General features: G+C 37.5%; 2 protein-coding genes across 10 annotated transcripts in view; one reads left to right on the forward strand and one right to left on the reverse strand.

Annotated features, from left to right (window-relative positions):
- LOC145720507 (uncharacterized) overlaps nucleotides 1-12,943 on the reverse strand; it is a 55,011-nt gene extending 42,068 nt beyond the window's left edge. For 5 of the 8 annotated variants that reach the window (XR_014143486.1, XR_014143487.1, XR_014143483.1 and 2 more), the window contains exon 1: nucleotides 12,773-12,943. Coding sequence is in view for 2 of the 8 variants with exons in the window: in XM_081814038.1 (XP_081670164.1) it covers nucleotides 6,172-6,225; nucleotides 12,773-12,790 (72 nt within the window). In the remaining 6 variants the exon portion in view is untranslated. Of the gene's footprint in view, nucleotides 1-6,171; nucleotides 6,226-12,772 lie in introns of all 8 variants that reach the window. The other 3 variants (XR_014143481.1, XM_081814038.1, XM_081814037.1) reach the window with 1 other exon arrangement.
- PDE1A (phosphodiesterase 1A) overlaps nucleotides 1-25,434 on the forward strand; it is a 236,040-nt gene that overhangs the window by 204,606 nt on the left and 6,000 nt on the right. Inside the window, exons 12-14 of one of the 2 annotated variants that reach the window (XM_081814036.1) lie at nucleotides 1,722-1,842; nucleotides 2,919-3,079; nucleotides 11,581-12,253. In XM_081814036.1, the coding sequence (XP_081670162.1) occupies nucleotides 1,722-1,842; nucleotides 2,919-3,079; nucleotides 11,581-11,621 (323 nt within the window). In that variant the 3' untranslated portion in view covers nucleotides 11,622-12,253. Of the gene's footprint in view, nucleotides 1-1,721; nucleotides 1,843-2,918; nucleotides 3,080-11,580; nucleotides 12,254-25,434 lie in introns of those variants that run through there. The other variant, XM_031035677.2, reaches the window with a different exon arrangement.

Consider the following 25,434-nt stretch of genomic DNA (forward strand, 5'->3'; position numbering starts at 1 on the left):
GCTATGCTGCATGGTCCAAATATTTGTAATGGTTATTCCCAGAGCCAGCATCTTTATGACTGCGCTGTAAGATTAATAAACATAAGGATGCCCGCCTAACCTCTCTAGCTGCTTCCGTACCAAGTCCTACAAAGCAGCAGTCAACTGTCAGAAAGCTTCTTGCTCTGACGTTTGCCCCTTCCCATCCAAGTTCCAAAAGCTATTTTTCTAGCTACCATAACACAGGTGCCTACCATTGTTTAGCAGGTGTGAATGTGACAGGGTAAGAACCTCCTCAGGCAAGCTGGAAAGAAGGGAAGTTTCTGAGGCTTGTTGCCATAATATAAATTGCTATCCTGTTAGTGGAGGTGACACATCATTTGCGAGGCTCCATATCCCAGGCATTTAAAACCACAGACAGAACGGAAGTAGCACACCGGTAGCCAATTAACATTGCTTTGAGTCGAAGGCATCAATTAAAACACAAAACTATTGAAGTTTTCCTGAATTAAAATTGCACCTTAGGGGCCGCATTTACATGTCCGGCTCTGATTTCCGGGGCGGGGGGGGCGTGATTTCAGGGTTGTGAGATCAAGCCCTGAGCCCCGTGTGGGCTCCAACCAGGTGTGGAGCCTGCTTGGGATTCTGTCTCTCCCTCTGCCCCTCCCCCACCCTCTCGCCCTCTCTTAAAAAAAAAGGCACCCTAATGTATAATATTACTAATCCAGTTACTTGAAATGTGAATTATTTGTATCTGATGGATGGGATATTCTTCAAATGTGGATATTTCTGGGCACAGTAGCACTTAAAAAGCCTCCCTCCAGTTTCCTCTTATATTTGGACGGTCGTTCATAGCTCCCAGGTGTGAGGCCACAAGCACTTGATTTCCAGGGGCACACCTCTCCAGGGACTTTTAGTGTTGAAGTGTGTACAGAGTGCGCAATAGGTTGTCTCCTCCACCTAAACACCACGGGGGAAGGGCTCCCTAGAGGACAGTGCCCCCTCCTCTCTATGTGTCATTTTCTATCTTGATGAGTACTTTACATTTAAAGTTGTTATTCATCCTGACATCTCAAGGTGGTGGGAATAATGCTGTCTCCCAGAGATGTTACTGTTCTCTTCACTGATTTGACAGAACACACCCACAGGCTGTGAACTAACACTTTACATCCAGAGAATAATAAACAGCAATTTGAAATATTAACACACTGGCAGAAAGCTCTGACTGATACAGTAAGGGGGAAAAAGCGGTTGCCTTCCTGTGGCCTGAGAAAAAACTTCAATTATTTCATTTCTTTGAAGCTTAGATATTATTTTTTGTTGATTAGTAATAAATTCGAAAAGCAAGTGGAGACCTTTCAGAAAAGTAATGATCCCTCTCACTGAGAGAGGAAATTATATTCACTCTGGTTAGATTTGAATTTATTGTTAACAAGAGTATAAAACTGAATATTAAATAGGAAAGCCAATATACACGAGTTATCAGGCTTAAAATTGGATCACTTCCACTACTTGGGAGATTATTTCATAGAGCTATTAAACTATCTCTAAAGATTATGTTATTAGAATTTAAAAAAAAAGATTGTTATTAGATTGAAAATAATTGCACAGGGTAAGCTGAACCAGTGTTGTAGCTGATAATTACTATCAGGTGCGTCAGACTCTTCATTATTACAGATTTTAGAATTCAAGAAATTGTAATGTTTCAATTTATAAATATATATATTTTTTTGCTTTTGTAGGTTTCATTGATTTCATAGTAGAGCCAACATTTTCTCTTCTGACAGACTCAACAGAGAAAATTATTACTCCTCTTATAGAGGAAGCCTCAAAGACAGACACTTCTTCCTATGGGGCAAGCAGGTTTGATATTTTCTCCCTTTTTGCATCCTTTTTTATCTTTGTGTTGTTTAATAACCTTTTACTTAAGATTATCTTATTATCTCTTACAGCAGGGCAGGACGTTCTTAAAAGAATTATTAGGTAGTATTTCCACCTAGTGGCTAGGTGTGATATTGCATCTGCCTTTGAAATTCACTTGATGCCCACTGCAAAGTGTATCTAATGAGTATAACAAGAGTATTCAATACTCAGGAGAATGAAAATATCTGAATTTTCATGCAAATGCATGTGTTATGCCTTGGATATTAACATATCTAGTTGTGTCAGTTTGCTTACAAACAAACCAATTACAACCCACTTGTACATCTGGGGAGAATCCTATACCAAAAGAAGGCTTGTAGCTGATGTGGGTACAACAGATGTGTATAACATGTAACAGTAACATCCATTATATATACAATCACTTACAGTATTTCAAGCTGAACACTTTTCATCAATAAATTTGTTAAGGCATATTATTTAAAGCTTCCAGTTGAAACTAGTCATGCTTAAATTCTTGTCCATCTGAACACACAACTTTTGCTAGTGGCACACCAACAGACTCTCTACATGGGGCCCCAGTGAGGACACTGAGGAAATGTTCTACCCGAGAAAGATTCGGGGGAGCCCCCACTTAGGGCTCCAGAATCGTGATGCCCCTTTATTGATGTTCACCAATGGATTCACTGCTAAGTCAGCTATGTCCACCAATGGATTCACTGCTAAGTCAGCTCACCTCAAGTTTCCACTGTTCTAATCAGGCCTAGCCACCCCATGATGCAAGAGTGCTCCAACCTGCTGCTCTGGGAGTCCTTGACCGACCCAGGGACTTCCAGCCAGAGTCCCTGCCCTCTCCCTGAGAGGAGAAAAGGAGGGACGTGAGCAGCCCGGACGCACCCTCCAAACTAGGCCTGAGCACTTGCCTTTCTGGGTCAGCGTTTGGTTTTGTAAAGTGTTTCAGGCTTTGCTCCCTCATTTCATATCTTGACCTTTGTGTTTTGGGGGCTTTTTTTTTTTCATTGTGACTATTAGCTTCAGCACCTTTCTTGTGTTCACAGCGTTGATTTGTTTAGACGATCAAATATGAAAGGCACCGTGAACGACGGAACCTATTCCCCAGACTACTCCCTGACAAGCGTAGACCTACAGAGCTTCAAAAACAACCTGGTGGACATCATCCAGCAGAACAAAGAGAGGTGGAAAGAGTTAGCTGCACAAGGTAGAGTTGTTTATGAAGCCTAACTGCCACCTCCTTCTTTCTTAACTCCTCCTCTAGGATTTTGGCTTTCTTTCCCCACACCCCCTAGATTTCTCCTTTGATGAAATACACAAGCCTTTGGTGGTATCTGAAATTTGGCCAACTTTTGATTATCGCTAACAAAGTTGGTTTATCTGGTAGAAATTCTGCTCTGCTTATATCACATGGGCTGCAAAAGTCTGTGTCCGTGGGTGGCAGTGACCTGAACATGAAGGAGGGGACGATAAAATGGTGACAAAACTTTACGTGGCAGAGTGACCTCCTGTTCATTTCTAGAAGTGCTTTGGAGCCTGTGTTTTAGGCTTTGCAAGTGGCTTTTGTGTTGCATTAGGAATGTAACACCCTGTGTCAGAGATTTGGGTGTGTTTTTTTCAATGTTCCTAAGTTATTTCTTTTGGTGACCGGTCTACTCATGCGTTGGAAAAAAATAATTTGTAATCAGCCATTGAAGGAAACAATTGGGAAGCTAGCTTCAGCTATTTCTGATATGTTTTCTGATTCAAATAAATGAGTCGATTTGGTTTACAAGATATGTGAATTAGTATCAGTCATTATCTTTTGTGCAGGAAATTAGCTTCCTAATTCCAAATCTGGCCCCTGCCCCCCGTCACGCTCCCGTCCATAGCCCTGTGTCTCTCCCGTGCTCTACTCCCTGCACAGAGGTCTCTGGCAAGTTCTTGAAATACCCCAGAACCTTTGCAATGACTGTTTCTTCAGCCAGAGATTCTCCTCACAGCTCTCTGCAAGGCCGATTCCTCCTTGCCTGGGAAGTCTGTTGCTTAACTTTAACTTGAAAAACAGCACTTAATTAACTCACTTAATTTAATTTTCACATGGACCTTATAAGGTATATACTATTGTTATTCTCATTTACGTAAGAAAACCGAGGCAGAAGACACTTATGTGACTTTGCCCCAAATCCCATAACTAGTAAGTGAAGGAGCTAGAATTGACTGTTTCTCTCCAAATGCAGTGCTCGAAAGCCTTATGGTAGGTAGCCGCACAAGGAGGCCCTCCTTGACCACTACAAGTAACGTCCTCTGTCCTGTCTTTCCCGATGAGGGCCCAGTCTAGTGCCTTCGATGTGGTATCACTAGTCCATAATCAGTGATATTTACTTATTCCTTTTTTCTGTTTTCCACATGGGTAGCCTATGGTCCATAAAAGTTAGGACATGGTCTGTTGTGTTTTCCAGTATATCCTCAGCTCCTACCACAGTGTTGAGCATATAAGAGGCACTCAGTAAATATTTGTTTAATGAAATAACTACTTAGTGAGTCACATTATTTCCTCCACCTCTGCTATTAGAAATAAAAGAAATACCATTCTCATGTCTTCATCTGACTCTGTAACTCACATTTTCCCATAAGTCTGATCTTAGTTGAAAAGAAATCTTTTCCCAGGCTTTGGTAGCTCCATACAGCCATGACGAGGGCCACGTCCTATAGTCACATGCCCCCCTCCCCCCCACTCAGAATGGCCTTGTGCTTAATTAAATCCTCTACTATCATCATTTCGAAATTCTTAAAAATTTTTGAGCCAGGGGCCTCATTTTTATTTTGCATGGGGCCCTGCAATTATGTAGCTAGTCCTGGCCATTACAGAGGGCCTTTGTAATACATTGTTGTCACTCGATAAAGAACATAACACAACACAAGACCCAGATGGCAATACTGAAATATTGTCAAACCCATCTAACTGGAGACTTCAGATGCCTGGAATTACCCTTCTCTAGGGACAAATTATCCTCAAGATATTGACCCTGAAACACTATAAGACATAAATCCCTAACCCATAAGCTCTTTGAAAACAGGAACAGTATGTATCTTATTGTTATCATTTTCTCAGAGCTAACATGTCCCTGGCAGAGTGTAGGTGCTTTAAAATTATTTAATGAGTATAGTTTTGAATGAATGAATGAATGAATGAATACTTAAACTCCACTTTGAATGTATTTATTCAGAAAGGAAAACAAATAAATATATATATTTTCAGCGATGGAAGGCAGAGAAGAGGCAAGCAAGACCTGAGATCCCTCCTGTGTGCCAGGCATTTTACATGGATTATCCATCCTCCTGCAACAACCTTCCTGACTAGAAATGATTACCCTTGCTTTATACACATGTATAAAGGATCACACAACTTCTAAGCACTAGAGTCAAAACTATTCTGATTCTTTACCCAACGTTTTTCCCACTGCACACTAGCACCTCCTATTATACTCTTTCAAAAATTTTTGAAAAAAAGTATTCATCTTCAATGAACCCAAAAATCCAATTGACCAAAACACTCTCTCTTCCAAGAAAGTTTTAACTAAAAGAAACAACAATAAACCGCAAACATCAACCTATCACCTGGAACCCATTTGTCATAAACTGGTGAAAGAAAACTCTGTCAGAATTGGCTTAGGGACTAAAAATGCTCCCTTCCTAATAAACTTTCTGGCACTGTGCTCTTTTGAAGATTTTGTTGCACAGGGACAGTAAACTTTAGGTGCATATAAAATTCTCAATGTACATTTCTGGAATTGAGGAATAATATCTGAGTCCTATCATTGGAAAAGATAGAACCAAGATTTGAATACAGACAGCCTGGTTTTAGCAAATTAAAACCATAGATCATTTTGATAATATCATTTCCAAGGGGTAGTTGTGTAGAGTACACACATTTTAAGTAAAGCAACTACTGCCAAATTTATTTTATTTATAACATTGCATGTTTGGTTTCTATTTCCAATGCAGTGGTGAACTAGATAAACTTAAAGAAATATCTCATGGTAAAAACAACTAAAAATGTGGGGTGGAATATTGCTAACAAGAAATTGACAGAGACAGTGCTTCTAGAACTATCTCCCTGTCTCCTTGCTTGTAACAAATATTAAAAAGCATGTTGCTTTCAACAAAAAAAGAAGAAAGGAAGGAAGAAAGAAAGAAAGAAAGAAAAGAAAGAGAAAAGCTGATACCCTCAGAACTTATCCAAATAAAGATCAAACAGAAATTGAGAGAGATAAGGAAACTTTGGAGATAGAATCTCTCTGGAGGGCATCTGCTTACCTTTGCTGGAGTCCTGGGTTTGCAGACTGAATTGACTACCACACTGGGTTTACACTAGAAATGCAAATTTGATTCTACATTTATTTATTTATTTTTAAGATTTTTATTTATTTGACAGAGAGAGACACAGCGAGAGAGGGAACACAAGCAGGGGGAGTGGGAGAGGGAGAAGCAGACTCCTGCTGAGCAGGGAGCCTGATGCGAGGCTCAATCCCAGGACCCTGAGATCATGACCTGAGCCAAAGGCAGACGCTTAACAACTGAGCCACCCAGGCGCCCCTTGATTCTACATTTAAAAATTCTGTTAATGCAACTTACCTTATTAAGGATCAAAAGATAAAAATCTAAGATCTCAAGAGATACAGAAAGCATTCCAGAAAATTCAGTATCTATTCATGATAAAAATTATTAAAATTAAAGCTTAATCTACTATTTCCATTTTCCCACTTTTCTTGCCTTCATTTTTACTGCATGAGTTGTTTCTTTTTTCCATTGCAATTCATTTCCTTGGTGGTTTGAAATATTTACTCTTTATTCCTTTCATTTTCGTGATTAATTAGAAAATTTTAAATGCATAATCAATAGTAGATAACAATGAAGTTAATAACTTCACCCTTCCACAAAATAATATAAAACCTTATAAAACTTTGTCTCTGATATTTTTAAAAGCTTCTAAAATACAGACTTTATATTTAATAATTAAAATTTAAAACATGTCCTTGAAATCCAATAATATGAGGAGTATTGCTTTTTAACATCGTTTTCAAAAATCAAGCTAGTGTAGGAAGACTTTCTCAAGGTCTCCTCCATGCATGCATAGCTCCTCAGCAAGCTGGAGATATGTGGAGAGCTATCTCAGACCTTCCACGGCTCTCTAATTGCTAGGATTTTTCTGTGAAATGCTGCTCATCTACCAGTTACCCAAACTTGGACTGCAGCCTCAGGCTTGCAAAGCTGTGAGTTTCCCCCCATTTTTTCTAAACTAAACCCATGCTTTACATTGTAGAAACCAGGGTCTTTAGCCCTCTGCTCCTATTCCAAATTGAGCCTACCACCTCTAGCAGGAAAACTGGTTTCTGCTGCCATTCTCAGGTCAGGGTTGGCAGGGAGGTTGGGAGTAGCTCTGGGCAAAAAGTTCACAGATTCCTGGGACACCTGGGTGGCTCAGTTGGTTGAGTGGCTGACTCTTGGTTTCTGCTCAGATCATGATCTCAGGGCCCTGGGATTGAGCCCCACGTCAGGCTCCGTGCTCAGTTCAGTGGGGAGTCTGCTTGAGGAGTCTCTATCTCCCTCTCCTCAGCCTTCTCTCTGCTTGTACACTCTCTCTCTCTCTTTAAAATACATACATCTTAAAGAACAAAAAATGGATCACAGATTCCTTCTGTTCTTACCTTTTGCTCATGTGCATCAGAAGACATGAACAAAACATTCACTCTAGCACTATTCTTGAGAGCAAAAAAACTGAAAACAATAGCAAGATGGATTCAGAATCTGTGGTATATTCATATTATGGAAAAGCACACAACTGTTAAGATAAATGAACTTTAGGGGCACCCAGGTGGCTCAGTCATTAAGTGTCTGCCTTCAACTCAGGTCATGATCCTGGAGTCCTGGGATCGAGCCCCGCATCGGGCTCCCTGCTTGGCGGGAAGCCTGCTTCTTCCTCTCCCACTCCCCCTACTTGTGTTCCCTCTCTCGCTGTTACTCTCTCTGTCAAATAAATAAAATCTTTAAAAAAAAAAAGATAAATGAACTTTAGGTGTGAGTCCCAACAGGGATGGAAGACACAAATACTATTGAGCAAAATACACAAGCAGCTTCAGTATAGCAAGATGCCATTTATAGAGAAATTTTTAAAACCTATAAACTAACCAATAGATTTTAGAAGACACTTAGCTTCATACCTAGAACTGTTAAAGAAGCATGTCTCTTTAGAGCTAGCCCCCAAATGACAAACATAAGTATTGGTTCTCCCCTGAGGCAAAAGAGTCACTTTCGTAAGCCACTTGATGGTTTGGTTTGTGTTTAGACACAAAAATTACAAATTGAACCAGATCCACCAAGTCCACCTTGATCAGAACAAAACCACAAATCAATCCCAGATCTGTTTTCTTTCCCATCTTCTCAAAGAAGATGTGTATTTGAGAAAAAAACAAGTTATGTCCCAAAATGGAATCAGGGTGTTGGGGGTGGGGGGGTGTCAGACTGAAATGGAAAGCAGTATGTTTCTTATTGTACTGGGTAACTTTCTGATTTATTTGATGTTGATTCAAACCCCAAAATACTAGGGCTCAAAGGCAAGTAACAAGTGAGGAAAGGAAGCAGCGTGGGAACCAAGGTGCCGTAAGATTTGCCCATTGCGCACCAGTAACAGCTGTTTAGAACCAGAAGGAAACCCAGTGCTAGGTGAAGGCAAGCTTGACATTTTAAAATATGCATTAAAATTGTCAAACACACAAGTGTTTTCTAGTCTCTTTTGGGCGCTTATTTCCTACATAAATGCTCTGGAGTGTTCAGTATGGTATCATTCATTTGAAATTTTTAAGACCCACTTTTTCTTTAGTAGCTCATAAGATCCACCGAAATGGAAAACAAATTAAGATTTTGGTTAGAATTACTTTGATATCAATTTGGAGAGAATTATCTTTATGATGGCGAGTCTTCCTATTCATATATATCTTATATGTCTTCTTCCATGTTTCTCAGAAAGTTTACTTTTACTTCATAGTAATAATAATGGTGATGGAAATATACTTGTTAGATGCCTGGTACCACATTAAGCATATTATATACCATGTAATCACTGTTTATCCTTAATAATAATTTATTTCAAAATGTTGAATATATCTTGTTGGATTTCCCATCAGTATTTTATATTTTTTGTTATTTTTGCAAATGGCTGTTTCTCGCTGGTGTATAGAAGTACAATTTGCTTTTGAATACTGATCTTCTGCAAATAATGACAATTCTTTTTATTTCCCAAATGTATACCTTTAATGATTGTTTTTCTTGAATCAACTCCATTAGCAAGTTTATCCAGAATCATCTGAAATGGAAGCGGTGATAGCATTTGGCTTGTCTCTAAATTTAGAAGGAAGGTGTTTCATGTTTCGTCATTAAGTGTGGTATTTCCTAATTTTGTTTGATCTGCTCTTTATGAGGTTATGTTTCCATCAATAATTTGTTAAGAAAATGTATTTTTTTATTTTTTTAATTTAAATACAAGTTAGTTAACATATAGTGTAGTATTGGTTTCAGAGAAAATGCATTTTACATGGAACATTTAGTTTTCTCAACTGTTTTCTGTGGCTTTTAAAATAGTTCAATAATTTTTTTTGATTGGTTCATATAATGATTTATATTAATAGGTTTTCTAATGTTGAACCACCTTATATTCCTTGATTAGGCCCAACTAATTGTGATGTATTAACTTTTTAAAATTTCTGTATTACTTTTGCTGATTTAAAAAAAAAATCTATATTTATGATGAGATTAGCCTGCAATTTTCCTTTCTCATACTTGTAGTTCTGGTATTAAGGGTACACTAGCCTCAGAAAATGAGTTGGAGTTTTTAAGTTCTTTTTTTTTTTTTTAAGATTTTTTAATTTATTTATTCATTTGAGAGAGACAGAGAGACAGAGAGAGCATAAGCAGAGGGAGCAGCAGAGGGAGAAAGAGAAGCAGACTCCCTGCTGAGCCGGGAGCCTGATCTGGGGTTCATTCCCAGGACCCTGGGATTACGACCTGAGCCAAAGGCAGATGCTTAACCGACTGAGCCACCCAGGCATCCGGAGTTTTTAAATTCTTGAGAGTTTGTGAGCCTTAAATTGGCATTGAATGTTTGGCAGAATTTACTTTCAAAAACCAGGCAAGCCTACTGTTTTCTTTGTGGGATAATTTTCATCTGCTGATTCAATTTTCTTAATAGTTATAGAGGACTAATTAAGTTGTTTACTTTTTAGTTTTTTTAAAAATATATTGTGAAATATACCACAAAAGAACATATAAAAACATATATGCACTATTTGTAAATATTTGTACTATATGTAAATAACGCAGCCTACAAACAATAGCATGCTGACAAGTTTAACAACCGGCTCAAAAAAAGTGTATACACACACATATATACAGGTTTATCGTGACTGTTACTGATAGAAAGGATGTGTAGCACGTAATTTAAAAGTAACAATAAAATATACAGTAGCCTTTGTTGTGAATTCTGTGTAGGTAATTGGTTCTCACAGAATACTTTCACTGATTTTTGCCAAACTCTGTGTCTTTGGTCCACTTATGGTTGCAACTGACAAATGGAAGTTGTTCACATACGATCGATATTTTCATTTATATCAAGGAGTAAGATGAAATATAAAAAACATATGTCAGAACTTAGAAAACATAGAAGGCGTATGTCGCTCTCACTTGTTCATTGAAAATGCAAATGACTTCTTGGTTATTTGATTGGATAATGGTTTTTGAATACTGGAAAAAAATTTCTTCAAATTTCTGTGCTATTTACAATGTAGCCGTTATAGACATGAAACACTTTTAAATTTAATCTCTATTTTTTAAATCATTATCTCCACCACTGTAGACAACAGTGAAACAATAAATGAAGCCCTGATTCACAAAGTTTGATGCATCCATGGTGCAAATATTCCCACCATGGCCAGTTTCAAGGTATCAGTATGAAGTCTCTGACCATGGGAGCTGGGAAAAGATGTGCACATAAGATATTTGCATCATACAGATTTGGTGGATATAATTAACCTCAAGATCTAGATAATGAAAAAATAGGTCAAAATAATTAGGAAAAGATTTTTAGATATTTATCACCTTTGTTTTAAATACAATATATTTAATTGTAAGTTTCTATAATTTTATTTTTAAGAATGACTAGATTTAACAATTTCATGATAATTATTTCTCTTTCTTTTTTGTTTCTTAGCTGTTACTCCTATTTGTGTAACTGTAAACAATACATAGTTTAGTTTTGCATGTTTTGGTGTAAATGGTATCATGTGGGATACATTCTTTAAGGAATATCTTTCTACTCAGTGCCATGTTTTCTGAGCTTTATCCATGATGAGGCAAGTCGCTATTATCTGTCTCATCAGGGAATTTTTGGATCTTGATAGAAAACAGATTTTTTTAAAAAAATTTAAAAAGAATATTAAGTAGTTAGGTTTTTTAAATAATATATTTATAATATATCCATTTCTTAGCCCATAAATCAGGTGCACAAATAATATAACTTCTGTTATTTCTCTGTGACAAAACATAGTGTCTAGCTGAAGACCCCATGCTACATGCTTGAAGCAAACAGAAGCTTGTCATTCAAGTGTTTTAACTGAAGCAGAGTAAGCCTATTCCACTTAGGGTTCTTAACCTCCTTTTCTTCTTCTTTTTTAGATGCCATCGAAGTTCCTAATGTGATGTTAACCTTGGGATAACCACCTTGCTTGACTTCTGTTCTTTCCCTTTCATCTCTTTAGACATACCCCGCCCCATCTGCTTCTTGCTATTACCACCTCCTGCCTCTGACACTTGACCCCTGTTTCAGCCACTGTAGGCCACCAAACCTTCACCATGCCCCTTTTGCTTGATCTCTCATTCTCCTTTTCTCCTAATGCTTCTGAGACCTGATCGTTAAGCATCACACCCAAACCAGCTACACAGCAGGACTTTCCCTGCCACATGCCTACATCACTCTGTGGTATATCTCTGTGCTTTTATCCTGTAGATCTCTATTAGGGTTCTGGACCCATTGTTTTTTTCTTATTTGCCAGCAATCCCTATCAGTCCCTAACAGTGCTCCTAACAATTCTGCATCTGCTGCTTAGAGACAATAAAAATAGATTGTTTTTCAACAACAACAACTTGTCCATATTACTTTGTACTTTAAAAGGTTATGTTTTTTCAATATTTATTCGTAAAATGTTTGTTATTCCTTCCCGTTATCTTTTTAATGAATCAAAACTCATCATGTAGACAAAATTATAACTTTTAAACTCCCAGGACTAAATCCTAAGCATCTTTTTGAGAAAGTAGATGCATACTGTTTAGATTTCAGAAGGGACAATTAATCAAATGGAGGGAAGCAAAGTCTTTCAGATAAAAAACTAGAGCTCACTCTGGGGGCATCTGGGTGGCTCAGTCAGTTAAGCGGCTGACTTAAGCTCAGGTCATGATCCTGGGGTCCTGGGATGAGCCCTGCTTCAGCTCCATGTGCTGTGGGGAGTCTGCTTGTCCCTCTCCCTCTCCCTCTGCCCCTTATACTGCTCATGCTCTCTCTCTCTCCCAAATAAATAAAATCTTACAAAGGAAAAACAAAACAACTAGAGCTCGCTCTCATTTTCTCTCTAATCATGGTTCAAAAACACAACAGCTTAAATGAGATCTTACTAGTAATTTTTAAATTGTATATTTCAAATTATTAGTAAATTAAATTATATATTATGCATTTAGTTTATTCTTATTTCAATTTAATCTCTTTAGCTGACATTCTATGTTATATTATCAGTACAGTAGAGCAGAAGTATAACAGATAAAATGGAACAGAATTATGAAGTTTTAAGAGGTGGTATTCACCAAAGTCACTTACCCCCAGGAGAGCTTGCATACAGTTGGAACAGTGAATATGTGCTTATTCATTCACTCGTTCATTTATTATAAAGGCAGAACTCAATAGTTTTCAACCCTGGCAGCCTATTAGCATCCTCTGGGCTATCTTATTTTTTAAAAGTTCAATATGGCTTATCTCTAGTTTACAGAGGTAGGTCAAAATAGAACACTTTTGTGCATTTAAATGAATGCAGAGGACATGGAGGGGGGAGGGCAGGAAATTAATCAGTTTATGGTCAAGACAAGCCAAGTACAGATTAGAATCAGAGCCAGCTTCACCCTGGCAAGCTGTACTCAGGAAACAACAGCATGTACCTTGGTAACGATATCCCTTAAAATATCTGTGTCTTAGGTCACATATCTCCTCTGGAACATTTGCCTTCTGCCCCTCTGCTTTCATCCTTGTTCTTTCTTCCTCATGGAATTCACTTCTTGGGCCCCCTCCTCCACTTTGCTGCTTAAAATCCTACCTATCTTCCAAAACTCTGCTAAACTGCCTTTTCCAAGAAGCCTATCCCTTAGTTATGTAAGCATAGCTGTCTTATTCAGACTCCAGTTGGGGTATTTATCACATTCTGACTTGCATTCTCAAAATGGGAAGAGAGAAGTGCATTCAAAAGGGGCCTACCAAAAGCAGTGTTTGGAATACGAGTGGGAATGGAGAGGACTTTCAGGATATGTTTCCAATTGCACATGTCTCCTGGAGATTCCAACATTCCGCTTTGGAGGTGTGCACCATCTCTCCACCTAGCGAGAGCCACTGTATATTATGAGATATTGTGATTTGAGTGTGTCGCAGATATTAAAGCTGTGGAGCCTGACAAAAAGTTGAGAACTACTAATGAGGTCACTACAAAAATATTTACAGAGGCCTACTATGTGCAAAACAAAAGCCGATAGGATTTTTGAAGAAGAGAACTAATGGAATATTCCACGTTAGATCTCCAGTGGTTCCTGCTCAAGGCCAGATAAGAACTTGGTCAGTATGGGGTAGAGGAGAATTGACTCCATTTTATGAAGGTCTGAATTTAGTGGTGAGACCCTATAAATGAAATATTACCCACTATGTTGTACCATATATTTTTTGTTAGCTAAAAGATCTAAAAAGAGTGGCACCTGGTGGCTCAGTCGTTAAGCGTCTGCCTTCAGCTCAGGTCATGATCCCAGGGTCCTGGGATCGAGCCCCGCTTCGGGCTCCCTGCTCCATGGGAAGCCTGCTTCTCCCTCTCCCAGTCCCCCTGCTTGTGTTCCCTCTCTCGCTGTGTCTCTCTGTCAAATAAATAAAATCTTAAAAAAAAAAAAAAAAGATCTAAAAAGAGAAAATAAAAAGCTGATAAATGGAAAAAGGGAAAACTAAATGGGGGGATGGTCCCCAAAAGCCTCTTCTCTTGCACAGTATCTATACTTGCTCTGTTTTCAGACACCCAAAACCTACTCACTTGCTCTAATTTTACTTAGATGAGCAATATGAACAATCACTGCAAGAGTTCACAGGAGTTTTGTAGCCTCTGAAAACTCTGGGGTGAACAGTGTGACAGTGGAAATCTGGGGGGTAGGGAAAATAATGGTGGGGATGAAAGTAGTGGATTGGATGTTGCACTGTTGAGCAGAGGTGATGGGGGCAGAATAAGATCAAAGCCATGGGCAGGAAGTAGGGACCAGCTCTCTGAGACTGTTCTCTCCTTCTGGTGCTACTCTTTTCTGGCAATTGTTACCAGAATTTCTAACTAGAACTTCGGGGTGTCACACTGCGAAAACACTGGCCTAGGTTCAAGACTTTGTCATAGTCCCCCAATAATTCCAAGTTCCAAGGACATTGGAAGCTTTGTCGTCTTAACAATAAACCTCCGAGCAAAATGTAAATCTGTTTGTCGTCACTCACCTCTATTCTTTCTCCAAAACCTTTTAGTCTCATATTCCTCTTGATTCACAATCTCAACTCCTCTCTTTCCCCTCTTGGCCACTAAAATCCCCTCCATTGTACAGAACAATTTAGCTCTGGCCTCAAATCTAACCCATTTAACAAAACAAAAGCCTGATTAATGGTCTAAAATGACATCTCTAGTTCTTCACACATGCCTAGGCGTGTCTGGAATGATCATGATTTGGTTAGTTATTTTCAACTTCGTTAGAATCCCTATAAAAAGCTTTATCTCCTATCATCATCAGGACATTTTTAAAAAACTTAATCACTGTACCTATGACCTATCTTTGTAATCAGAAAATCATCATAAGAGTTACTAAGTTAGATATTTTCTTATTTTTTCACATTTTATAATTTATTTGAAATGTACTGAATATGTAATAATATTTTAGTCAAACAGAATTATTTAAAATCATATCTTGCTAGAAAACTTCACAGATTTTCTCAACAGGAAAAAGAAAATTTTAAAAAATAGGTTTTGTATCATTGCTTGAAAAATTAAAACACAAAACTAAAAGATTTTCCCGCCAGAAATAAAGGAGATAATTAAAACTGATGGGAAAGTATTAAAATATTTTTAAAAGATCAAATTTACATTATGATTAACATGACATTTTAATAGACTGTGATAGGTTCACTAATTAAACCTTATGTATTGTTATTTGTATTTGAAATGTCTTAAAATGCAGTATTGTGTATTACAGTACGTATGAAAGTGGATGTTTGTAATCTTGTTGGCCTTAATGCTAAATAGAATGCAGAATCCTTTTCTACGAAGTACACATTTACTCGTCAGGCTATACCGAGTTCTGTCATGGTCTCTATCCTATTTAATCAGCCAAACAGCCCTATGATTTAGGTACTATCACCATTTTATCAACGTGAAAACTGAGGTCTGCGGGGGCGAGTTAGTTACCCAAATCACAGGTTTGCACACATATTACAAATGAATCTTGCTCATTCCTTTTAACAGTTTAATACAGTACACAAAAAACAGTATCATGGTAGTAGTAAATCCAGAAAGAGAAAACAACTTCTTCTGAAAACTTACCTCAGAGAGCAGCATAATTGCTTCATCAAATCTACTTCTGTTTAGTCTCAACACAACTGATCCCATAAGCTTTCAAGTGTGTGTGTTATATCCCATAGATATTATTTTAAAAAGTTGAAAATTATGAATTTGGGAGGGAATTTTACATCGTTTATATATCTTCCCATGAATCATTTACACAAACATTTATTACAGCAACCTCACAAGGTCGGAATTACAGTCTGATAAAACTGTAGCTCAGAGAATTTAAGTTGTCGAAATCCATACAATTAGTCTTTGAAAAGGCTGGGATTTGTGCCTAGTTTGTCTAAATTCAAAGCCAGTAACCTTCTGGATAGTTTCTGGATCATCTTCTAGAAGTTAGTTATGACAGGTTAGTTTATTTACATTTTCTAAATTTTCTTACAGAAGGCTTGCCCAAACTGTTCGCTGATGGAGGAACTGTAACAGCAGCAGAATTTAGGGGCGTTTTGGGGCACCGGGTGGCTCAGTTGGTTAAGCGTCTGACTCTTGGTTTTGGCTCAGGTGTGATCTCGGGGTCGTGAGATTGAGCCTGTGTAGGGCTCCGTGCTCAGCGCAGAGTCTGCTTGTCCCTCTCCCTACCCCTCTGCTCCTTCCCCTGCTCGCTCGCTCTCTTTCTCTCTCTCTAAATAAATAAAGTCTTTAAAAAAAGGAATTTGGGGGCATCTTAAGTGATACTGTTCGAGTGTGTGAACTCCCCACTTGTATTTACACGGACAATAGAAGTTGGAAAGAAGGCAGAAGGAGCAGGCTTGCATTCCCTAGTGATTATGGGCTGGCTCAGTGATGAAGAAATGGTTTCTCCACGGGTGCCGGGATGAGGACAAGCAGAGATCTGTGCTGGTAGCAACACAAGTAGAAAGATGTGCTCCTTACTCAATTTGGAAGTAAAGCTGATTTATCTTTTGAGATTGTATCCATAGTTGGATGTAGTCAGATATATGAAATTATTCCCAGAAGGTTCCACTGATCCTCTCCATGCCTCTTGTTCTTTCTATTTGGTCAAGGGCACTCTAACAGATGGTCCTTATTGAGTATTACAAATCATTTTTTTTTCTTTCTCAAGCACTATTTCATTGTTACACTTAACAATTTTAACTCATTCTGTCTTTACCATCATTTTAGTTGGGTCACTCAGAACTTAAGACATATATTGGTTCATACACAGTGTATCCTACATTTATATACAAATGAATAAATATAAGTAATTCCTATGGTAAAATTTTCAGTATCTATGTTTCAGTGTATTTTTTCAGTGTCCAATATTCTTTTCCTTAAAAATATATTTCTATAACTCTCCTAAAGATTTAGTCAATATAAAGGCTTGTGAATAGTAAAGGGAAGAAACTTAACTTCCAATGATTTAAAAATTGCTCTGAAACCCGTATTCAGCCAAAAATGTCCTCCTATACTTTACCATAATGTTTATGAGTTTACCAAATGCTTATGAGTTAAAGAAATTACTTATTTTTTTTAAAGGTTTTATTTATTTATTTGTCAGAGAGAGAGGGCACAAGCAGGGGGAGTGGGAGAGGAAGAAGCAGGCTTCCCGTGGAGCAGGGAGCCCGATGTGGGGCTTGATCCCAGGACCCTGGGTGCATGACCTGAGCCAAAGGCAGATGCTTAACTGACTAAGCCACCCAGGTGCCCCTAAAGAAATTACTTATGGTATTTATATTGAATTGTAAAAAGTAGGATTATATTGTGCATGACTATAACTTATGAGAGACATGCAAAAGAAAAGTTTAATGATTTTCTTGATGCTTTCTCAGTAGATTAAGGAATGATAGAATGTAATCATACCTAAAAGTCAAGTCATAACCTGTTTAAGAGCACTGGTCCTCTAACTCTGTATCTCTACAAAGAATTCGATATTTTGTTAGGATTATCAAAAGGCAAAAGGACAGGAAGTACGATTATATTTTTATTTTTAAAATAAGTCACAGATTCCATATTCTTTCTTTTTTTTTTTTTTAAGATTTTTTATTTATTTATTTGACAGAGAGAGACACAGCGAGAGAGGGAACACAAGCAGGGGGAGTGGGAGAGGGAGAAGCAGGCTTCCCACAGAGCAGGGAGCCCGATGCGGGGCTCGATCCCAGGACCCTGGGATCATGACCTGAGCCAAAGGCAGACGCTTAACGACTGAGCCACCCAGGCGCCCCTCCATATTATTTCTTTATAGAATATGGTCCTACATCCTAATACTTGTATACTATTTGCTAGTAGACAATATTAATATCCTGCAAGATAGCCTCTTATTTGATTCTGAGGGTGTCTACTCTATTTGAAATCAACTAGAATTGAGCTCCTGAGAATCCAGGCTTTTTAGGCAACAAATCAAATGGTGAAAAAAATAAGTAGAATTAGGGAAAAAAAAATCATTTCAAGACCACTATTGATGAATACAAAAATCACAAAAGGTTTTAGGAGCAAAAGTAAAATATATTGAAAATTAAGAAAAAAATCAATTGGGACATCCGGGTGGCTCAGTTGGTTAAGCATCTGCCTGGGATGGGTCCTGGGATCGAGCCCGCATTGAGCTCCTTGCTCAGAGGGGAGCCTACCTCTCCCTTTCCCTCTGCCTGTGCTCTCTGCTTGTGCTCTCTCTGCCGCTCCCCCTGCTTGTGCTCTCTCTCTCTCTGACAAATAAATAAAACCTTTTAAAAAAAAGAAATCAATTATATTTACCTTCATAATTTTTCCACCATAATTCCTACAAACATGGATAATTACAAATGCCAAGTATAATTTAGTTTTTCACAACTTTTTAATAATATTGTCTCAAGGTTTTTTAAATAAGTACCCTTTTTTTCAAAAGCAAAAACCAGTTCATACAAGTGTTCAGTTTTCCTGATCAGTAAACCTCCTTAAGTAAAACCTCATGCGTGGTGGCAGCTCTAGTTTGACCAAAAAACTTGGAGATTTCAATCTACTTGCTGGAAATCTGCCTGGCCCCATGAGAGAAAAGGAATCCATTTTTGCAGATTGCACAATTGGTATCACTGACCACAAAAGCTACAAATTCCTTAATAGACCTGGTTGAACTGCTATGCCTATGCCAGCATCTTTATGCTTTCAAATATCTAAACGGCATTTTGTAGCATTTCTCTTTACTAGGATATGTTGTGTCAATTAATTTTCTTTGAGCATCTAATCACTTATTGTGTCATTTCTGCAATAAAGCTTATATTTTCACTTTGGAGGTCCCTTTTCTAAAACATCAAAAAGGTAATGTGACTTTCATAAACTTTATCTTTTACATCAATTCTACCATTTTTCTGAACAAATTCTGTAATAGTTCTCTGCCACTAAAAAAAAAAGATTGATAAAAATTTAAGGGATAGATATCCTTGAAAAGGTATTTCTATTATAGTAGAAGTGAACATCAGGAGTAAAATGGCTCCATATACTGTTCTTTTGTGGGATTTGAGAATGACTTGTCCAATATATAATTCAGTTTATAAGTTTAGCCAAGTTATTTTCCCCCTGAAAAACCTGTCTTTTTAAGAGCTGCTCTTATATACCTTCTTTACTGTGATTCCCTAACAGTTGACTTAATGGTTAATTGTAGTAGACTAGTAGAAATACCCCAATGATTAACTAGCTGAGACTGGCTTTGTGTCTAATACCAAAGAACATATTTTCACAAAGAAGTTCATTTATTCTTATTCTCTGTCTCTGCCTTAGGAAAAAAAAAAAAACCTATCATTTACCGTCAGATTTAATTTCAAAGATAAGGCATAAACTCATACTAAGGAAAGAAAAAAACATAGCAGCTATTAAATAAACTTTACCCAGGAAGGCTGCATAGTGTAGAGTTAGGACCTAGAACTCTGGACCTAGACTATCTGTTCAATTCTGGTCCCATCACTTACTTGCTGTGTAACATTGAGCAAGTTATTTTATCTCTCTGTTTCAGTTTGCTGATTTTTAAAGTGAGGATCGTAAAAATTGTGTCTATCTCAAGAGCTGTTGTGAAGATTAGATGAGTCAATACATGTGAAGAATTTAGAATTTAGTGCTTTCTGCAGTAATTCTTATTCTCTCCTGGGCTCACATATGTGCCTTCAAACTACATGGAGATCTCATAGAAAGCTTCCTTAAGGAACTATATTATAGAAGAACACTACTTGATCACAATAATTTTGATATGAGATAAAGCAATGGAATATTTCATGAGAAAATATGCAATGGATCAATTCCATCAATTGAGTGGATGTATTGTAAATTGATCTTGGCTCTTCTATCACCTTTCCATTCTTAATTAGTCCATCAAAATTACCTGGAAAGTATCTCTTCAAAGTATCTCTCAAGTTCATCCAGTTTTCTGCAGGAGTGAGTGAAGGAATGGAAGTGGCTTATTCCAAATGACAGATACAGCTGCCCAATTTGTAGAGCTGAAAATGAACAACCTTTATCTAAATGCTTTCTGTCAAGGATTCTGCCACTTAAGATACTTGCCTTTATTTTTTCTTGGCATAGAATCCTTTAGGAAAAAAACAACAACAACAAATTTTAAAAAGAGTATTCTGTACACCTAAGTGCTCTCAAAAGGAAAAGATTTTAGCTAATCTAGCAAACTTAGTTTATAGCAATTCACTTACTTTCCAAAAGAATATTTTACCGTCTTAGCTTTTATCCCTTAAAGTATGCCTAAATTTAGACCAAATACAGTCCAAACTCTTTAGTTCTGACTTTACTCCTTCTGGGACTTCTGTTCATACTTTGGCTAATATAATGTTCCCTTGTTAACTATAGGAATGTAGGGAATTCTCAGAAATCATGAAAAAAAAACATAGCTGAAATCTTTGACCTTTCTTTCATATATTTAATTTCTATGAAGAAATTATGAAAAAATGAAGGTAAATAAAAATGATCCAAGGTATCTCTTCAGGTAGGATTTAATACATAAGCCTTCAAGAAGAAATGGTGAAAATCTTCAAGAATCTAATGTCGAAACTTCATTTCCGTAACCTCTTTGAAGCCCAACATAGGCTCATTCTTTAGCAAGACAACTGGTAGTGAGTGATGTTGGAAGTCTTGACTAATTTTGATTTGTATCAGGACACTTTTGTGGAAATAAAGAGGTATTCAGGACAAAGACCCATTCAATAATATTAACTTATGGGACTCATTCAGAAGGGTCCTATGTTCCCAAATCACCCTTCCATCTTGGGCTAGGCTTCTTTAAAACATGCTGAGCAAGTCTGCTGATTAAAGAAAATCCAGAGACTGGTAAGAAATAGAAATCTCATCAAATAAGAAGTTCAACAAGAATAAGATAATAGTTTTGATGTTAGTAATGTAGAAATAATAGAGCACCCATGATTTATTTTAAATAAATTCACCTCCATCATGAGAGTAATCCTGTTATATGAGTCTTGATAGATTAAAGATTGCATCACTCCCCACAATCCTGGCTAAATGTTGTAGATCAATAAAGTGCTGTGTGACTAATTGCTTAAAGTGCTTTTATTTTAAAGCATGGATTTACAATTTATAAGCATACTGTAATAGGAACAACTTGCATTACGACCAAGAAAAGCAATTTATTCCACTACAACTTTTAAAAACTCTAAGTAGATGAGACACTCTCCACACATCCCTTCAAATAGCCTCTCCTCACAGCCAGCCTAAGTTAGATGGGAGGATGTACATAGGAGAGGAAAAAAATATCATGGAAGACATTTTTAAAGAGCACTAACCCTTCTCATCCCAGGTTAAAGGATAGCTGGATATGTGAAACTAGCTTCTATTTTGGCTGATTTTTGAACCTTAGTCAAGATAACTACCAACTAAGCCCTCTGAGATTTGTGACTTAAAGCTAAATAAGATGGAAGAAATAATTATTTGTTTGGGGTTTAGTTTTCCCCAATCCAACCAGTCTACAAATTTGTCAAACAACATTTACATTCTATTATTAGGAACATCTAAAGACTCCTAGAATTTTAGGTTCTGCATACCACCAGTATTTACCAAATCTGCTTTCTGCAGCAGGTAACTACTTGCTAACAATTATATATTCAGCTTGATGAAGATTGTAAGTAGTTTTCATCTCCATGGGGAAAATGAAGAACAAAATCAAAGGGGACATACTCTCCTGACTCTTTCTTCTGTAGATGGAAACTCATACAAAAAAAGTCTTCTCTCCACTGAAGAATTTGATCATAAACACTAAAAATTAGGAAACTTGTGATGTTTGCCGTCTCTAGGTTAGAGACAATTTATTGCTCTTGTTGTGGATGAATATGCAAGGAAAACAGTGCAATTTGAAATCCCTCATGTCTACAATGGATGATTGGTTGTGATACTGCAGGGTGGAGAGTCAGAAATCATTGACACAAAAATGGTAACAGAGTTTTTACTAATGCACAGCTTTTGATTTTTTTAAGCATAGAAACTCACCCCAGTCACATATTTATGTTGAATTTTAAATTGAACAGTTTACTCCTGGAGTCACAAATCATTATTTCTCCTCCATGGTATTAACAAGAAAACATTTGATTCCTTCTTGTAGCCTTTTGCTTTGAAATCCTCCTTAGTGTAGGATTGTGTGACCCTGGTATCTGAGTCCTTAGCCGTCTCCTACTGCAGGTTTTACTACACAGAGTGGCAGTAAAAAGAGTTTTATTTCTTAGAAAATGCTTCTCACAGTTCTTACTAACAAACTACTCATTCTTCTCTGAAGAACTGAATTTTGAATCCTAGTAGCTTGTCAGAAAAATGACGTTTACTCTACACTTCTCAACTTGAAACTTTGCAATTGTATCTCTCCAAGCAACAAGGAATGCTTTTACTCTTTCAAACCCAATGGAAACTTGTCCCTTTGGGTTCGGGTGTTAGCACTGTGTGATCAAACTCTTTGGTTTAGTAGTGAAGGACATGGCTCGGGGGTTGAAGGTCCAGCTCTTCTCCTTAGATGATACGTGACCTTGGGCAATAAAAATTGTTGGGGGGGAATTAAATGGTAAAATATATGAAGCACTTAGCATAGTGTAAATATTCTCTAAATGTTTACTGTTTTTGCTGTTGCTGCTAATACTATTAATAATAATAAAATTTGTCATTCTTATGCATTAATTTATATTCTTTCTTACTCAGATCACTCATTACTGATGTAATAAACCAATATATAACAATATGTTCATGTTAGAATACATATGGACTAATTTTAACAAGGATTGTAAATTGTAATTGCTGTATTATTCCCACTTGATGATTTTGTTTCTCATCCACTTTTGTTACTGGTGAGTTCTTTATCCTTAGTGTTTTTCCCATTGTAAAAGGTTCTCTCAAAAATTTTAAGAACCAGTGAATTAGTTATATTCCTCTTTTAGTTCAGCCTATTCTTTTCACTCTGTTCTGTTCTAATCTAGTCCTAAGTAACAGAATATTAAATCAGAAGTTTAAGCCAAGAGTCTAAGATGTCAGAAATAAATCCTGTGAGACAGGAATTTCAAAGAAGATTCAAAGCCAATTATGGGATGCTTATGATCCTTACCCAACTCAAACAAATGAAAGGGGCAGGTTGTTAATGGTTGAAAGGATTTGTGAGAAGATTTTCTTTAAGAAGCTATCTGCTGTTGGGAAAGGTGTAGAAATGCTTCCCTCTTTAGCTCAAATCAAGAGAAGAGAACTGCACCAGGACCCTCAGGGATATTGGGAATGGAGTCTAATTCTTAAGTGAAATGTAAAAGAGTAGCTGGTGACAGATGAGCCATATGAGAGGCGGCTATGTATGTTTCAGTCTTCCCTCACGTAATTTATGGGAACAACTGCCTCATGAGTGTTTTGTGTGAACCAAATGTGGTCCACCCATATTTGGAAGGATGAAGGGACCTCAGCAGACAGAAGCTAAAGATACAATAATAGAATTCCCGGGGGCTGTGAACACTGTACAGGAACCCGAGTTTCACGTGCACATAGCAAGGTGGTGAGACATCTTTAGCCATGGCCTCTGGCAAGAAGTCCCTGAAGAGCCTGTGAATGTGTTCACAGGAGAATTAGCTCCAAACACCTGCCAGGTCTAGCGAGTACGAAGCCGTCTTACCACGGTGCTGGTCAGGTAGGAGCTTGGCTTCTCCTCTCAGCCCTTTTTCTCCCTTGCTCCGGCTCAGGAGTCAAGGCAGCCTGTTGCGGGAGAGTGAAACGGAAACATCAACCATCCCCCAGCCATACACCATTTCTGGGCTCTGCCACAAACTCAGAGTTGGAAAGGAATCTTCTATGATCTTTGTTTTAAGATTGATGTGTAATATATGTGACCAGAGTATCTAATATCAGAATTGAGACTTTGGCAACTTAATGGGATCACACAATATTTTTATTGTCTAAAGATGATTGCAAAAGTGATGATACTACCTGAAAATTTCATCCTGGGATAGAAGATAACTTTCCCCTTTGAATGTATTTGAAAGAGAAAGCAGGAAACAAAATAATTTTGCTTTGTACTAACACCCCATAAGATTTATATATTAATTTTATAACCTCAATAAAAAAATCTGTTGCAACTGAGACAACAGGCTTACAATATATGTTAAAGAAATTATGTCAAAGATAACTGGTGTAAAGCTTAACTGTTAATTTACACACACACACACACACACACACATATATATATATTTTTTTGAGCGACAGAGAGAGGGAGAAAGAGTGCGTGAGCGGAGCAGAGAGGGGCAGAGGGAGAGGGAGAGGGAGAGAGAATCTTAGGCAGACTCCTTGCTGAGTGCAGAAGGCCCCTTGGGGCTGGATCTCACGACCCTGAGATCACGACCTGAGCAGAAACCAAGAGCAAGACACTTTACCGACTGTGCCACCCAGACGCCCTTAATTCTTAGTATAGTTTTGATCAAATTTCAAACAGAAAGAGCATGCCATCATATATGACTAATTCCTGAAATATCAAAGTATTTTGAGTAACTGACTCAAAAATCAATTTCTGCTAATTTTGTTTACTTTCTTTTTCACATAAGACTCTCTTATCTATACACTTTGCTTTATATTTTTATTTTTGATAGATTCTCTGTAACCTCTCTAGAAATGTTGGCACATTTTCCACGTTAATGTTTTTTTCTTCAAGGTTCATATACAAGATGAGTGATTCTTGGATTATAAATTCCATTAGGGTGTTTTGGCAGATTATGTCTTATCTTAAAAATTACTATTCTCTTAATAGTCCTTTGTTTAAATTCATAGCAACTAAGGGGTGTGTGGTAAAAGACACTGATCATTAGAGCATTTGTTTAAAACAACTTGTTTTAGAAAATTCAAGAAAGGGGTGCCTGAGTGACTCAGTCGGGTAAGCATCCACTCTTGATTTCGGCTCAGGTCGTGATCTCAGGGTTGTGAGAATCAAGCCCCACCTCGGGCTTGTGCTAGGCCTGGAGCCTGCTTAAGATCCTCTCTCTCTCTCCCTCTCCCTCTGGTCCTCCCCCCCAAATTTCAAGAAAAGCATGCATAATTTTTATGTTTGATTTAATAAATGTTTAAACATGTCCCATCTATTTCAGTTCTGTATTACCAGAATAAATTGCAACTTCACAACGTTATATAACCACCAGAAGATGCCTTGTTGTACTCTATAAATCCGTAGTCTGGAAAGAAAGTATTTAGTACCTTTGGAGAAATGTACCACAAAATCCAT

Source organism: Leptonychotes weddellii, chromosome 3 (assembly GCF_054177405.1).
Source record: "Leptonychotes weddellii isolate Sample4059 chromosome 3, ASM5417740v2, whole genome shotgun sequence".
Classification (NCBI taxonomy): domain Eukaryota; kingdom Metazoa; phylum Chordata; class Mammalia; order Carnivora; family Phocidae; genus Leptonychotes; species Leptonychotes weddellii.